The following is an 18,202-nucleotide window of genomic DNA, read 5'->3' on the forward strand; positions in this document are numbered from 1 at the left end:
TAATAATAATGATCAAAATAACTTTGATAAAGATTTAAAAATAAAAAAAATCAAAGCTTCTGATACGATTTGAACCCATAACCTTTTTTATGTGAGATCAGTACCTTAACCATTACACTATGCAAACATACTGTAAATTGTTGCTATTTTTAACATTATAGAGCATCACACAAAATTCTGAAATTTCTTATTAATGGTTACTTGCAAATGAGGACCTACTGGGATGAATGGCTGCAGGGTTTGATTCCTTGGATTGTAACCTTCCTCACCATATATATTATTTCAAAAAGTTGATGACATTACTGGGGATCTCACCTTGTGAGAGCCATTTCTCATGCTGTTGTCATATTTTGCATATTTCCTTCTTGTAATCACCTATGGTATAATCTTCTGGGGAAATGCTGCAGGAACTGAAAAAGTTTAATACTTCAAAAATGAATAGTTAGAGTAATATGTGGGGTTTGTTTACATTTATGGGTCACTATATATATTCACTGATGATGGTTGTAGCTAAAATTAGGAGATTCTTTAAGACAAATTGATACATTCACAACTGTGACTCAAGACAGATGAGAAATTACTATCTAGTCTATGCAACTCTCATAAAAGTACGCCAGAGTGCTGCAGAGTCAGGAATGAAAGTATACAGTAATCTTTATATCAATACAAAAAAGGAAATTAATAATGTACGTGTATTCAAAAGGAAACTAGCATGTTTTATGCTATCAATATGGTTTCAGGAACTGCCATTTCCCAACCTATGCAGTAACTGAATTTATCATAAATGTTAACCAATGGCTTCGTCATAATGCTAGACACAACCAATAATGCAGCCACTAAGAACAAAAGTTTAGTAATCCAAGTTCAAGTAAATGACAAATATAGAAACAGTACACTAAGCAGCAGAACACAGTCTGAGAGGGAGCACCAGTTATGCTGTCTTTATAATAGAGGAAGGCTCCACAGCACCATCATCATCCTGATCAACAGGGATACAGCCCCATCAGCATTTGCATGCTGCATGGTGGGCCAAAAATGTATTTCATATTGTAGTGAGACAGAAGCAGGGCCATATCTGTAGGTGATGTACTGCTTTGCTGGGCAACAAAGCAGAAGGATTAAACAACGAAACCAAGGGTTTGTGGTTAGTAATGAGGTAGAACTTAGATCCATACAAGAATACATGAAACTTCTTGAGGCCATAGATGATATCAAGCATTTTCTTTTCAACTTGGGAGTAGTGCTGCTGAGTGGACTTCAGTGTCTTAGACGCATAAGATATCGGACATTCGGAACAGTCCTCATAGCAACGTGCAAGACAGCCCCAAGTCCATACTGAGAGATGTCTGTAGCTGAGACCAGGTGTTGGCCATGATAGAAGGTAGCCAAACAAGGAGCAGAATGCAATTTAGATTTCAAAAGCACGAACACACATTCACAGGCCAGCATCCACTGGAAAGGAACATCTTTATGGAGCAGTTCATGGAGGGGATGGGCCAACATGGCCACACCCAGAATGAATTTGTGGTGGGAGGCAGTTTTCCCTAAAAATGATTGGGGTTTTTTGACACTGGAAGAGTAATACACAGCTGTGATGGCAGCAACATGCTCAAATAAAGGCATTACACTACCCTGAGAAACCTCAAACACTAAATACACAGTGGATGGCTGAAATTGTGAGACTTTGCCAAGTTGCATTTCAGCCATGCAGTGTGTAATACTGTGAACCAGGTATGTAAATGGATGCACCCTTCATGATGGTGTCATTGATATAGTTGATGCACCTCGGAATGGACATTGTCAGTTGTTCTTAAAAAAAAAAAAAAAAAAAAAAAAAAAAAAAAAAAAAAAAAAACGTGCTGTAAAATTCCCAGGGCACTAGCCACATAGAGTAGGAAGCACTGATATTGATAAAACCTGAAGGGCATACTAATCACAAGGAGCTTTTTCGAATCCTCATCCAACAGAACCTGTAAATAGTCTTCAGATAAATCGATTTGAGAGAAAAACTGGCAAGTTTGGTCAACACCTCGTCCTTATTGGGCAAAGCGTGGGTGTCAGTGATACACTGAGGAGTAACAGAAACTTTCAAGTTGCCTCAAAGATGAAGCTGACCATTCGATTTTTTAACAATCATGAAGAGGGCAAACCACTCACTTGACATAACAGGCTTTATGTTTAATTCTGATTTCACCTGATCACACAAGGCCATTGGAATAGGGCACATGTGGAAAAAGGACAGCCGGGTTGCAGGTTTCAGGGTAATGTGGGCTGTAAAATTAGTGACAGAACCTAGCTCATCTGAAAAAAAGGCAAGAACTCAGAAAATGGAGAATCTAACTATTGGTAAGGCATCTGGTCAGGAACAAGGTGCACCACATCCACATTGGACAAACCAAATGCATTGAAAACATCCAGACCAGACAAATTGTTAGTGCAAGAGTCACCAAATACCAGAAAAGTCAGGGAATGAACACAGATTTGTACACAGTGGGAACTGTAAATTGCCCCAAAATTGGAATATACTGTGTGTTGTAACTCACCACGTGTCAAGTAACCAGAGACAACTACAGTGTGGCAGGCTGGCAATGGCCAGCAGATGGCCAGCTTGTGCCCCGATGTAGAGCTATATGTATCAGCCCCCCGGGATGCTGACGTTAGGCAGGCAACAGCCCAATGGCAAGTCAGTCAGTCAAAGCCCTGACATCCACAGTGATGCAACAGCATTCTGCTGCAGATGCCCACACCTTGGTGACTCAGGCCCAGCCTGCATCCACCTTTGTGATGAGGGAAGACTGCCATGCATGAGACATGATCTGCAGCCACCTAGTAGGAGCCTGGCAGCAGAAGGTGAGGATGGCAGGTGGGCAGCACTAAGGCACGAAGTCCCACAGAGTATACTTAATTATGGAGGCGGCTGCACCGACCTAGTCCCGAGCCCAAAGCTTTGCTGGCAGTGCTCAGTTGTCTCATCATCTAGTGTAGCCCCGGAATCGTGGTAATGCCATCAGACTCTGAATGAATCAGCCTCAAAATTCACTGTTTACAGCTCCATGGCACATTTGTTGCACTATTGCTCACCCTCTGGCCACATAGCTCGTAACATGGTTCTTGCCCTGGTGTAGTGATACTGTCCTGCCCACTCTGGCCATTACTTCTGCACAGTGCAGGTTTCACTGAGCATGGCTAGCCTGTTTCACAATCCTTTCATGTACATGTTGCTGTAACCTATATGTTGCCACATAGTGCTTACCAGCCTGTGGTAGCTAACGGAATGCTCCATGGCGGCTTCTTACAAATTGTCACAAGTTTCACTTAAAACTAGGTAGCTACACTACAGTACTGAGCCAACTGAACATTACCATTTATATCATTACATTACATGGGCTGAAATTTATGAATAGAATCTGGAAGGGGAAGTGTAAACCAAATCTAAAAAATACTGAAGGAGACATAGAAAAATAATTGAAAATTGAATGCTACTATAGTGTAGGATGATTTCTTGAATGATAACTGTGTAAAATAGTATATGTCTAAAGAAGCAATGACATATGTATACCATAGGTTTTTTTAATGATAACCATGTAAAAAGTACATGTCTGAAGAAGTAACAATGTATGTATTATAACATTACATAATTGTTAGAATTGACAAGTCACCTGTGTAACAATCTTTAATTTTATGAGGCATGTTATGTGGTAATAAAGATTTGACTGGATACTGTTAGTGCAGCAATACAGGAAACCACCTAGGTAAAAAACACACTCTTAAAGAAAAGTGCTGCTTCTACTTAAGTCTGAAGATAAATTTGTTGTTTTTTAGTTTCATTTATGATGATAAAAATCCACAGGTTGTAATATTGTCCTTAGGTAAAGGGTAAAGTACTATTTGTATTATATCTTGCTCATGTAGCAATGTATTCTGTTACCAGACTTATCCTAAATTACTACTACACTACTTGTAAACAACAAATTTACAAGACAAAATAAAAAATTAACGTGCTCAACCACTTAAAGTTATTTTTCTCTTCATTTATGGTTGGGAAAGTAACTTTACTTGCCACAATTTCATATGTCCAAAATTAATTTTTCATAATATATGATTTGTGTCATGGTTGTGGGCCTATAACCTCTTGTAATTATTTAATTTTGGGTTGACAGATAAACAGCTGAACATGATGAACTTGGCTTTTTATTTTCTATGAACGTGGATTTTTATTTTCTATGAACTTGGATCTGCAGTTCAGTTGCATACTCCTCATACCATGATTGTACTGTTCTGGCTGTGTGAATGGTTGCATTATCATCGTGAAATATGGCATCATTGTTGGGGAACAACATTTGAATCATGGGGTGCACCTGATCATCTAAAATGTTCACATAATTATTGACTGTAACACAGCCGTTGAGAGTAATGATGGGACCAGCAGAATACCATAATATGCCTGTCCACACCATCACACTTCCACATCCATGCTTAACCATAGGAATCAAGCAATCAGGATTGGAGGCTTCCTTTGGTGTTTTCCAGACATAAACCTGGCTCGATGTTGGAAATAACAAAAATGTCCACATGAAGTGTTTCCACTGTTCAGCCGTCTAGGATTTATGCTCCTGACACCATGTTTTACACTTCTTTGCATTATTTGTCGTCACTAATGGTTTTGGTATAGCAGCTCATCCATGAACATTCACTTTAGTTTTGTGTTGTTTTGGCTCAATTCGTGTTAATGTTCGACGATCTCTGTCATTTAGTTTTGATTTGCTCTCACTATAACATTTACATTTTCCGCGTTTTGTGTAGGCTGTCATGACTGTTGAAACACCTTGGGTATTAATAATCACTTCAGCTGTATTTTGGTCCTCTGTTTTTTTGGTGTTAAAGCCACACCTTCATGTGACATATGATTAAAACATTAGAGTGGAAAAGCTTAGAATCTTTTTTCCCAACATTCATTATCTGTCAAATACAAAACATTGCTAAAACACATGACATACCGTCTTTTAGCGGTGTTTTGTATTTGACAGACAACAAATGTTGGAAAAAAAGATTCAGAGCTTTTCCGCTCTAATGTTTTAATCATATGTCACCTGAAGATGTTGCTTTAACACCATAAAACTGGTAATGGTACAGTAATAAAGGACCAGAATACAGCTGATGCGATTACTAATACCCAAGTTGAATACTCATAGCTGGGGTTGCCCCACCTACAAGGTTGTCTGCACTATTGAAACAGTTGCTCTTGAAGCATTCAATAAGTTGGCTGTTTTGGTTACTGATGCTCCAGCTAATTGTGCTCCCACAATTGGTCCTCTTTGTAACTCTGTTAGGTCTTTCATTACATGTCAACCTTGGTCCCTGGATGCAAATATGAAATGTGCACTACTTGTAAACAACCTGCACTGATGCCTAGTCCTTACTGAACACGCACAATCCAGCACGACATGTGTCTCACCTGCGTTGTTGACCATCAGACATAACCATTCCATTACTATACCATTGTTCACATTATTTTGCCTATCCTCTGTACATAAGGATAAACAAAGGTAGTATAAGTTACGAAGTAAGTGCACACCAAAAAGAAAAATCATCAAAAAATCATTTAGTTGAAGTTAAAAAAAAATTTGTCCTTTTATACATTATTAATGTATTTATACGAGCATAATTATATTGTGGAATAAAGAGCACAGTACCACTGAATATTGATGGATAATGATACTTATGATAAATTGTTTCCTTGGTGAAACGTATTAGGGCATGCTGACAAGTAGTACCTCCAAACTGTTTATGTGAAAACTCATAAAGCTTTTTAAATAAAACAAATTTTATAAACATTTTACATCGTTATTCTTTGTGTCGACATATTTGCAGCCCTCTGCCACTAGAGGGCTCCGAATTGTAGTATGTAACATGTCGGTGTGTAACATAACTATTTAGGTGCAGTGCATGAGAAACAGCATGCTGTAATCAAGTTTCAAATGTGAGCACCCTCTTCTTCAGCATGGCTGTGCCAGACTACATATGAACAGACACATCTGCAACAGTCTGATGCGTGGGTTCACTGTCATCAGTCATCCTCCTTACAGTCCCAACTCAGCCCCATCCAGCGTTCATCTGTTCCCAAAACTTAAAGAACACCATTGAAGACTTCACTTTGGTAGTGATGAAGTGGTGCAAACATAGGTGGTGTTGTGGCTCCATCAACACAGTCCAACATTCTACAGTGATATTATCAACAAACTGGTCTCTTTTTGGGAGAAATGTGTTTATCGTCAGGGTGACTACGTTGAGAAATAAGTAACAGACATGAAGAATAAAGATGTAAAATATTAATAATATTTGTATTTTTAAAAATCTGTAAGAGATTTCACATAAAAAAATCAGAGGCATTATTTTTGAGTGTGCCCTCTTAGATTGTTATGCTCTAAGTGATACAATAATTGATAGAGCCCCAGTGTTACTCATAAGGTTGTCATACAAGTTTGGCAAAGGGAAAACATAATCAATTTCTTTTAAATGTATCTCTATATCATAACTAGTAATTCAAATACAATTAAATTGGCCATGTGAGAAGTTTCATAATGATAAAATTCTTAAAATGAAAGGTTTTCTTCCATATAATTGCCTATATGAAAACCATAATTGTTAGTGTCTCTGTAGAGGAAAAAATTTAAATACAGAACATGCAACAGAACCTACTTTTAATTGCACGCTATCAGTTGAAAAAAACTTTTCTTATTTACCTCAAACTACTTGTGGAATATTAGAGACAACCTGTATATTTTTTTGGCCACTCTTTGTAATAAATTATTATTTTAAGTATTCTCAGAAAGTAATTGCTCTCTGTGGACCCCTCTTTATAACAACACAGTGGAACCAATATAAACTGAAAAACTTCAACAAACAACACCCATATAAAGTAATGTCAGTGTAAATCACCATTGTTGATGTTTTCATGATGAAATTTATTTATTCATTCACAAACAGTGTATAGTATAAGGACAGCAATGTGTTAAAGCTTTCATACTTTTTTAAGTCTATGCAAATAACACACTTGGTTTGTAGACCCTCAGCAGGCTTCAGTCCAAACTGACTCCCAAATAAAGCAATTCTCAGACTTCCAAATAGATTCAAAACATAACCACCTTCACCTGTACCAAGGACTCTTTCCCAAAGGAATGCAAAGACTGTTGTTTCTAACACAGCAACACATTTCATATGGCTGTCTTCAAATTCAGATAACAATGCTACACTGCACTGTCCTTTTGTGATTGTATTAAAATTTTTTGGTCCCCCAGGCCTTGAGACTCTACTAATGAATTTTTATTATGGAGACTTGAATTTAGGCTTCAATTACAAGCGACCTAATAGGCCTATTGCAAAATGAGTTGTACCAATATTTTTCTTATTTTATTCTGCGGTAGGCTATATGGAGTATTTTTGTTTTAAAGTTCAGTGTTCTCTTTCATGATTATGAGAAGCTGTAACCACTGTGACAATACAGTGTGATATGGACTTTATAAAGAGCACTATTGAAGAATGGTTGTGTGCCTATTAGAAAGAGTGATTAGCAGTGGGCACGGAAGCAGAATCAGGTATAAGAGTTGCGGCTCGTATGGTGTTACAGCATATAAGGCTTCTCAGTATAAAGCTTTAATACTGGAATACTGCTTCCATTTTCTGATGTGTTAGTGGTTTTTGTACTTTTTTCCTTGCATAAGCCCATATGAGTTAGTTGGATTAAACTCACAATGAGCCACAGGTAACCAAACAAGTTTTACGTCGGGTCAAAGTTGTTTAGTTAGATATTCCAGTTTCTTTTTTAGTGTTTGAAAATAAAGACTGGCTGTATCAGCTTTGCTGTAGTCAGTTTGCTAAACTCGAGGTGGGAGTGAAATATTCTTTGACGCTATTCAAGATACGGTTTCACCATTCAGCCAAGACATGCTCAGGTTTTTAGGTTGGACGATCAACCATCGTATGATATGGTGTTTGATCTACAACAATAAACAGAGGACTTTCTCCAACAGTTCTTCATAATGAATAGAATTAGTTTCATTTTGTTAATCTCCCATTCCTTCCTTTCCAGTAAAACAAAGTTCTGCACTGCCAAGAAATCCTTCTTCATTTCCAGTGTATAAAATTATGGTGCATTTCCCAGCTCCAGACACTGTCTTGAATCCTCCACAATATCCATAAATTATCTAACTGTATCCTCAGTGTTGATTATAGTTGTCAAAGCTATTTTCTAAAGATTTAATGATGTTTTCTTGTCATTGATACTTCATTGTGTGATTTTGTCTGCACCCCAACTCGTTTATAAACAAAATCTCATGGCCTTGTGTTTGTAGCCCTCATAGTCTTCTCAGGAATATATGTTGGTATACAGCAGCTGTCGCAGCCTCCATCAGCTCTGGTTTTCTGTTAGTTTTTTGAAATGGAATCCCAGTCTTCTTTCAAAAGAATAGAGACTGGAATATCAGGAAATTTTCTATCAGTTTCAGGTGGAGGATTTTAATTGTGGGGAATACCTTATTTCTGTAAAAATTGCGAATGGTTCTTCATATTGTGCATAAATTAAAATCATCGAGTTTGATTTTTGGACACCCTGGCCACAGTGGTTTCAGTTTCTTACAACCACGAAACAGACCTTCAAAACAAACTCACTCTTTCTGTTATATGTTTGTCCTGGGCTGAGAAAAAGTTACTTTAGAAAAATCATAAAAACTTTTTTGGTTGACTGTAAAATCCTGGAACTTCAGACTGCCACTACCAACATATGTGCCTATAATCCATTAAAATCTCATTAACATTGAACAAATATATTTCAAGCTATACATTTTTAAGAATGAACAGTTCCTAGTAAAGATGTCCAAAACCAGATAATCCTTACTGCAATATAAAATGAAATATATATATTGAACTTTAAACCAAATTGCTGCATATAGCCTAATGCAGAATAATGCAAGAAAAATACTGGTACAACTCATTTTGTGATAAGCCTGTTGGTTGACTTGTAATGAAAGCTTAAACTCAAGTGCCTACAATAAAAAATCCAATAGTAGTCCCCAGTTGCTGGGGTATTGTGGGTAGTTCTCTGCACATAACTCCATGGCAGGGCCCATAAGTATCTGTCCCATTACAGGGGTGCATGCTAGTCAGTCTGGCACCAAAGTCAATATAACAAAATGATTAGTGTATGGCAACATTCCATTAGAACTACTGACAGCCGTGGGAGCGCCAGGCCTAACAAAACTCTACCATCTAGCAAGCAAGATGTATGAGACAGGCAAAATACCCTCAGACTTAAAGAAGAATATAATAATTCCAATCCCAAAGAAAGCAGGTGTAGACAGATGTGAAAATTACCGAAATATCAGTTTAATAAGCCACAGCTGCAAAATACTAACATGAATTATTTACAGACAAATGGAAAAACTGGTAGAAGCCGACCTAGGTGAAGATCAGTTTGGATTCCGTAGAAATGTTGGAACACGTGAGGCAATACTGACAGTGCAAGTTATCTTAGAAAATAGATTAAGGAAAGTCAAACCTACATTTCTAGCATTTGTAGACTTAGAGAAAGCTTTTGAGAATGTTGACTGGAATACTCTCCTTCAAATTATGAATTCGGCAACGTGCCCTACAACTGCCAAACCCATCGTTGTTGGAAGTTCTAAGCATCGCTCAATCCTTTGAAGTGTCTCACGCTGGCAGGGGTAAAATACAGGGAGCAAAAGGCTATTTACAATTTGTACAGAAACCAGATGGCAGTCATAAGAGTCGAGGGACATGAAAGGGAAGCAGTGGTTGGGAAGGGAGTTAGACAGGGTTGTAGCCTCTCCCTGAAGTTGTTCAGTCTGTATATTGAGCAAGCAGTAAAGGAAACAAAAGAAAAATTTGGAGTAGGTATTAAAATTCATGGAGACGAAGTAAAAACTTTGAGGTTCGCCGATGACATTGTAATTCTGTCAGAGACAGCAAAGGACCTGGAAGAGCAGCTGAACGGAATGGACAGTGTCTTGAAAGGAGGATATAAGATGAACACCAACAAAAGCAAAATGAGGATAATGGAATGTGGTTGAATTAAGTCAGGTGATGCTGAGGGAATTAGATTAGGAAATGAGACACTTAAAGTAGTAAAGGAGTTTTGCTATTTGGCGAGCAAAATAATTGCTGATGGTCGAAGTAGAGAGGATAAAAAATGTAGACTGGCAATGGCAAGGAAAGTTTCTGAAGAAGAGAAATTTGTTAACATCGAGTATAGATTTAAGTGTCAGGAAGTCGTTTCTGAAAGTATTTGTATGGAGTGTAGCCATGTATGGAAGTGAAACATGGATGATAAATAATTTAGACAAGAAGAGAATTGAAGCTTTCAAAATGTGGTGCTACAGAAGAATGCTGAAGATTATATGCGTAGATCACATAACTAATGAGGAGGTATTGAATAGAATTGGAGAGAAGAGAAATTTGTGGCACAACTTGACTAGGAGAAGGGATCGGTTGGTAGGGCATATTCTGAGGCATCAAAGACTCACCAATTTAGTATTTGAGGGCAGTGTAGAGGGTAATAATCGTAGAGGGAGACCAAGAGATGACTACACTAAGCAGATTCAGAAGGATGTGGGTTGCAGTGAGTTCTGGGAGATGAAGAAGCTTGCACAGGATAGAGTAGCATGGAGAGCTGCATCAAACCCCTCTCAGGACTGAAGACCACAACAACAACATGACAAAATAAAATAATGATTCCATTTGTTTGAGTTTTCCACACGCAGCTTATTACTATATTTTTATTTAATCTCGTATGGGTGTAAGATATAATTATTTACAAAGTTCTGAATGAATTCTGTATTGAAACCATTTTTTTTCTGACATCCAAAATTTTAACCCCACATTTATCAGATCTCATTCTTAGGCCGTGCTCATTGGTCGATATTAATAAACTCAACTCCTTTTACTACTTACTGCTCTCTGCTCGTGGTTTTTATCTACATATACTTCTAAATCAATGACATTCAGTGACAGTCTTCTGATAGTAGAACTTCCTCACTGTGAATTGCCCCCTCCTTAAATTATTACCAATCTACATTTCTCTGCCCCAAAAACTTTGTTTGAGAGTCTTGCATGATCTTATTTTTCAGCAACATCTTTGCTGTACAGTTCTCTCTCTCTCTCTCTCTCTCTCTCTCTCTCTCTCTCTCTCTCTCTCTCTCCTCTCACTATCCCCCACACGCCTCCCCCTCCCTTCCGCCCCCCCCCCCCCCCTTCCTCCTTATTTTCCCTCTAACTTACTCTTCTGCATTTTTCCCTATTGTTCACTGATCTCATTGTTTTTATATCACAATTCAAGCCTTAAATCTGGTTTTAGCCACATCTGCTGGGTATTTTCCGTTGAGGTTTATTTTGTATTGCTAGGCCCTGTACTAACAGAAAATCTGTATAAAAGAAGTACTAAAACTACAGCCTGAGGATGTTAATGAACAATATCAAACACTGTAACATAAAAAAGTACAAAATACAATGTGACAAATTGTGTTTCAGGTTCTAGATAAGGCACCTACATCTAATCTGAAGACAAGGCTGCTTTTCCATTTAGCTCATAAACTAGGAGATGAGAAAAAACTAATGGAACATCATCAGGAATTAGAAGACATTGTTGAAGATCAGCTTTCTTTAGCTTCAATACATTATCTTCGTTCTCACTATCAAGAAGCAATTGATATTTACAAGAGGGTGCTTCAAGACAACAGGTAGTATTGCATACGTGAGTGCCTTGTGTGAATTTAAGCAATAGATTTAAGGATGATTATGTAAGTATTCTACCCTACTTCCTCCATTGTCTGCATGCAGAACAAAGTGGTGATTTATTTATTTATTGCTCATGTGAATTGAGGACTGCACAGTGTACAAAAACACTGGACTATTCCTTAAATACTCATGCTGTGCACGTTTCTTGAAATTCTGACGCACATCATTTTACCATTATGTAATATTACACAATATTTTCTTACTCTATAAACTTTACCAATAAAATTTTAATTGGTCTACAGTTTTGTTTTTATAGATATTCCTTTACTGTGTAGAAGCAGAGCTTGACCAAGTAATTCTTCATTGTTGATTTTAAATTGTTCCTGTCTATCATTATTTTTGTGGGTTTGCATTATACTATTTGATGCTGGGATGGAATATTCCTTTCTGTAAGAGTGCTGTATTTGTCTGTTGTACATCTACATTTGTTTGTCTTGGTGGTTGCTGTGTACAAATTCGTAAATAGTTTCCTGTGTAATTATCATTGGCTTTCACCTTCCATAGCTAATAATCTTTTACTGTAATCTAAATGATTTCAAACATGCCCCACAGTTTCCCCAAAATTCTACACCACATTTCAATATTGAGTGAGCTTTATGCAGGAGGTACAGACCTGAGATTATTGTATGATGTACATTTTCTTTGTGTGTTTTATGCAAAAGATATGTTCCTGAGATTATCATGTAATACACAGTTTCATAGTGAGCTTTATGCAGAAGATATGTGTTGTGATAGTGCCACGACATTTAACAGTGCCGCCACGACAGTACGCGCAAACGGCGATAGAGGCGCTCCGCAAATCGCCTGAGCGCGGGAGCGCCACCTAGCTACGAACGGCGCCGGCCGCATGTCACAGCATGGCAGTTGAATACGAGAGACTGAGTTGTAATCATGTGATCAGCTATTGTTTCTAAGAGAGAGTGTTGAATATCCACGCAATTATTGTGATTAAAGGTTATAACACTTTTTGGCGACGAGGTCGGGATATTTTCACTGCGTTGTGGATTTGCGTGTTCGTGACGGGGTAGACATGGAACAGCTTATGCAAGCGCTCATTGAACAACAAACGCAGCTGACGGCAGCGATTCAGGCGTTGTCGACGTCGCTTACTCATCGTCTGTCTTCCTCTTCTTCGCCTCCATTCCTTCCTTACGACGAGGCCGCTGAAGACTGGGAGGATTATGAGAAGCGTTTGTGGCAACACTTCTTGGTTTTCGGCGTTGTCGATGCTCCTATGTGTAAGTCGTTATTTCTATCTTGGATTTCCCCTCGAGTCTATCAGCTGCTATCTCAGTTAGCCCCTCTGCGGGAATCTGCCTCCCTGTCCTTTTAAGAAATGTGTGACTTATTGTCTGACTATTATCGAAAAAACACCCACGTCGTTGCCACCCGCATGGCGTTCTACCGGTGTTGTAAACAGCCTCATCAATCTTACCGGGCTTGGTCGGCGGAACTACACGGTCTGAGTAGGAAATGTCAGTTTGTCACAGACACACATCACGAGTCTTATGCTGATTCAATGGTTAGGGATGCTATTCTATGGCTGGCTCCTGATAAAGAAGTTCAGCAACGTGCCCTACAACTGCCAAACCCGTCGTTGTCGGAAGTTCTAAGCATCGCTGCTGGCGTGCAAATAGACGCGTGGTGTGATGTAGGCGCTGTACAGTCAACTCTCAACACGGGCAATTTGCCTGTTTCACAGGAGAACGACGATGTGGCGGCGATTCACTCGCGTAAACAACGTCGTGTTGGGCCGCAACGCTCGCAGCGAAACCGGCAACCACAGAAGTCGGTTTGTTCCGCACTTCCTTCTTGCCCCCGTTGTTTCGTACAGCACGACAGGGCAGCGTGTGTCAAACGTTGGGCCACGTGTAATTCATGTAGGAAAAAAGGCCACATTGCTTCTGTGTGTCAGTCCCCTAAAGTTCCTGTCAACGAGGACGAGGCGTCGGACATGGATGTTCACTGTGTGCTTTCTCAAACAAATAAGTTGTTTGTTACTGTTCGTGTTCTGGATAAAGACATCCGCATGCAAGTGGACACTGGCTCTGCAGTAACTCTCATTAATTCTCGCATGTATTTGGCTTTGGGCTCCCCTCCTTTGTCTCCAGTTACGCGAAATCTGAGGACTTACAATAAACAGAAAATTCCTATCATGGGCCAGTTTGATGCTTCCACTGCCTACAAGTTTGTTGTTCGGGCCCTCACGTTTTATGTGGTGGATCATGCGGGCACTGAAAACCTGTTCGGTTATGATGCTTTCCAGTTGTTCGGGTTCTCCATTGATGATGATGTGCAACTCATATCTGAGGATATTCCGTATCAACAGCTGGATGGATTGTGTTCTGAATTTTCGTCCGTGTTCTCTGCTGGTCTGGGTTGTGCCAAGGATTTTGAAGCCCACATTACTCTTAAACCTACGGCTCGCCCTAAGTTTTTCCAGGCACGCCCTATTCCGTTGGCGTTGCGTGCACCTGTCAAGGCTGAGCTAGACAGGTTAACAGCTTCAGGGATTCTCCTTCCGGTTACCTCCAGCGAATGGGCATCGCCGATCGTGGTGGTTTCTAAACCAAACGGGAGTCTGCGATTGTGTGGTGACTTTAAAGCCACTGTCAACACTCAGAGCCTCATTGACACTTATCCTCTTCCCCGTCCTGAGCTAGCTGGGGGCCAGTTCTTTTCCAAACTTGACTTATCGGAGGCGTACCATCAGTTGCCGTTGGACGCTACTTCCAAGGAATTTCTCGTTATCAACACTCCTTGTGGGTTGTATCAGTACCAGCGGTTACCATTTGGCGTCGCTAGTGCACTGGCCATTTTTGAGCGGTTTTTGGAACAGCTCACGGCTTCCGTTCCCGGCTGCATAAACTATCTGGATGACATTGTTGTCAGGGGGGCCTCCACTGAGGAGCACCTTCGTAATTTGCGTTCACTGTTTCAGGTTTTGGATTCGGCTGGGTTGAGGTGCAATCTGGACAAGTCACAGTTCTTCCAACCCTCCATTGAGTATCTTGGTTTCCACTTGTCCCGTGAGGGTATACGTCCTCTACGTCAGCACGTTGCGGCCATTAACGCTCTACCCCAGCCGTCTACGGTCAAAGAACTTCAGGCGTTTCTAGGCAAGATTGCTTATTATCACAAATTCATTCCATCCACAGCGGCGGTAGCTTATCCTCTGCATCAGCTGTTACGGAAAAACGTCCCCTTCTGTTGGTCCGACGGGTGTGAGCAGGCTTTTGTCCGCCTGAAGGCTCATTTGCAGTCGGCGCCTTGTCTTGCCACATTCCGTCCGGGTCAGCACTTGGTTCTGGCGACTGATGCGTCACAGTATGGCCTAGGGGCTGTTCTCGCCCATCGGTATGAGGATGGGTCAGAACGACCCATCACCTATTCTTCCAAGACCCTCAACGAGGCGCAACGGCATTACTCTCAAATCGAAAAGGAGGCGCATTGTCGCGATTGCCGATGGGCCCCGACCCTGTTTTCGATTGTGATGAACTCCTCTGTTTCCACATTGATGAGGAAGAACCTTGTGCGGTCGAGGGCTTTCCACTTACAGGTTCGCAGGTCGTGTCGGCTACTGCGCGGGACCCGGTCCTGCGTCGGGTGATCGGTTTTGTTCAACGGGGTTGGCCGGACAGGACCAAGGGCCGGGCATCGGATCCCCTTTGCAACTACCATGCCTTGCGCCTTCGTCTGTCTGTTCGTGATGGTGTTGTTCTTCTGGCCACAGATGGCGCATCTCCACGGGTCGTGGTGCCAGCCTCTCTTCGCAAAGATGTTCTCAAACTGTTGCACGAAGGCCATTGGGTTATTCCTCGGACTAAGTCCCTGGCCCGCAGGCACGTTTATTAGCCCGGTATTGATTCGGACATCGCCCATATGGTTGCTGTGTGTGGCCAGTGTGCTCAACAACTGGCGGCACCTCGTACAATGCCCTCTCCGTGGCCTGATCCTGCTCAGCCATGGGAACGGGTGCACGCTAACTTTGCCGGCCCCTTCCTCGGTACTTATTGGGTACTGTTGATTGACGCCTTCTTGAAGTTTCCGTTTGTTGTTAGATGTCCGTCACCCACCACTGCGGTGACGATGCTGGCTTTGTCCAAAATCTTTACGCTAGAAGGTCTTCCATCCACGATCGTCACGGACAATGGCCCTCAGTTCTCTTCGCAGGCCTTCCGTGATTTTTGTACTGGACAAGGGATTCGTCATGTTACAGCACCTCCCTTCCATCCGCAATCGAATGGGGAGGTCGAGCGCCTTGTCCGGACTTTCAAATGCCAGATGAAAAAATTCCTTAGTGATTTTTCCACAGATAACGCTCTGCTGCAATTTCTGAGTTCTTATCGCTTCACGCCTCTGGGTGATCGCAGCCCTGCTGAACTCTTGCATGGCTGCCAACCGCGCACTCTACTGCATCTGCTTCACCCTGTCAGGCCTTGTGCTGTGTCCCCTAGTGCGGGAAAATACTCTGTGGGCGCGAGGGTATGGATCTCGCCCTAAATGGATTCCAGGGGTGGTCAAGGCTCTTCGCGGCTGCCGGCTTTGTGAAATCTGTACAGGCGACGGCACGGTTGTTCGCCATTACGACCAGATGCGCCCACGAGTGGTGGCTACGCTGGTGCCACCGCCCCATCCTTCGCCTCCACCAGCCCGAGAATCCAGTCCTGTCACTGCTGCCGATCTACCGTCCGTGTTGATGCAGCCGACGTCGCTGCCGCTTCCGAGTATGCCGGAACCGGCCCCAGTCGTGACGCCGCCTTCTTCGGGACCCATCTCGCTGGAGCACACTCCCAGGTCCATGACACCTATGGATGCTGCTCCGGAGTTTTCACCCATCATCTCATCCAGGAGGCACGTTCCACACACGAGCTTCCGTCCTGGACATTTTCGACCATACTCTCGTGTCTCTCCGCGGGATCTCCTCGGGGCCTCACAAGAGGCCATGGATGTCTCCGCGCTATGTCTCCAAGGAAGTGAGTGTTTTTTTTTTCAAGGGGGGAAAAGTGTTGTGATAGTGCCACGACATTTAACAGTGGCGCCACGACAGTTTGCGCAAATGGCGATAGAGGCACTCCGCAAATCGGCTGAGCGCGGGAGCGCCACCTAGCTACAAACGGCGCCGGCCACATGTCACAGCATGGCAGTCGAATACGAGAGACTTGAGTTGTAATCATGTGATCAGCTATTGTTTCTAAGAGAGAGTGTTGAATATCCACACAATTATTGTGATTAAAGGTTATAACAATATGCGCCTAAGGTTATCATATATTATATGGCTTTTTAGCTTTCATATGAATAGTATTTTTATTATTGAACTCGTTTTGCTGATTTCTGTTTATGTATTCTACATGTGTGTTCCATTTGATGCTCTGTTGTATTCATGTACTAAGAAATTTTGTACACTGTTTTTCCAGTTTTTTGTCCATTTATTTCAGTATGAAGATTAGCCAGTGTCTTATTCTGAGTGGTAAATATGTGAATTGTAACAGTTTTTCCAGAGTTATAATCAAGCTGTTTATGTGACAGTACTGCACTATATTCTTTGTGATGACTGTAACATTATTTTGAAAGGTTTCTTTGGTAATTCTTGTAATTAAGGTGCTGATGTTATCTCCAAATTGGTACAGTTTTATGTTACTACTGTTGTCTCTAAAGCATTTACATATAGTAAAAAGAGGGTTTATCCCAATATGGAACCTCTGAGAACTCCATGTTTGTTTAGAAATAAACCTAACTGGAGGGTATTGATTGTCCCATTTACTTTGTTTTATGTCTGTGAGCTTTTTTTAAGTAATTTATCATGATTGATGGCACCATGTACTTTTGCTAAGAGTATGAAATGCTAAGGTATGTTCCTGCCTGTATAGTGTGTATAGGAAAAACCACTGCCTTTTTAAAACCATTTTGTAGTTCTATTAGTATTTTATTTTTATTTAAGAAATTAGAAAATCCTTTTTTTAAAAAAAAAATTGCTCTAGATTTTTAAAAATACAGACAGTAGAGAAATAGTTCTAGAGTTTGACACCTTGCCTTCCCTGTCTTGAGCCAGTCTGTGGATGCTGTGGCTGACTGTTACACGAGAACACTGTGTGTGACAAAAACATCGATTTGTGTTAACTGGAGGAAGTATATTCTCCCCACTTACTGCCTTTTCATGCCATCATGTAAGAACACAGTAATATAAAACCTTTGATTTACTTTAATGTACAACCTGTACAAACAGTGACAAATTTTGTGCAAGTAGTAACCAAGGTTCATCTACAGCAGTAGTGTGCCGACTCTCCCCTTTCAGCACTATGCTGAAAGTCTCACAAGCATGCCTCATCAGAGAAAAGGTTACTCCACCCCATATTATCCCTCCTACATTTACCTTGAGGATTTTGGCCTCTTC

General features: G+C 40.9%; 1 protein-coding gene across 2 annotated transcripts in view; it reads left to right on the forward strand.

Annotated features, from left to right (window-relative positions):
- LOC126277988 (intraflagellar transport protein 56) overlaps nt 1-18,202 on the forward strand; it is a 210,222-nt gene that overhangs the window by 54,028 nt on the left and 137,992 nt on the right. For both annotated transcript variants that reach the window (XM_049977654.1, XM_049977653.1), the window contains exon 4: nt 11,542-11,750. In XM_049977654.1, coding sequence (XP_049833611.1) covers nt 11,542-11,750 — 209 coding nt within the window. The remainder of the gene's footprint in view (nt 1-11,541; nt 11,751-18,202) is intronic.

This window comes from Schistocerca gregaria, chromosome 6, assembly GCF_023897955.1.
Source record: "Schistocerca gregaria isolate iqSchGreg1 chromosome 6, iqSchGreg1.2, whole genome shotgun sequence".
Lineage (NCBI taxonomy): Eukaryota > Metazoa > Arthropoda > Insecta > Orthoptera > Acrididae > Schistocerca > Schistocerca gregaria.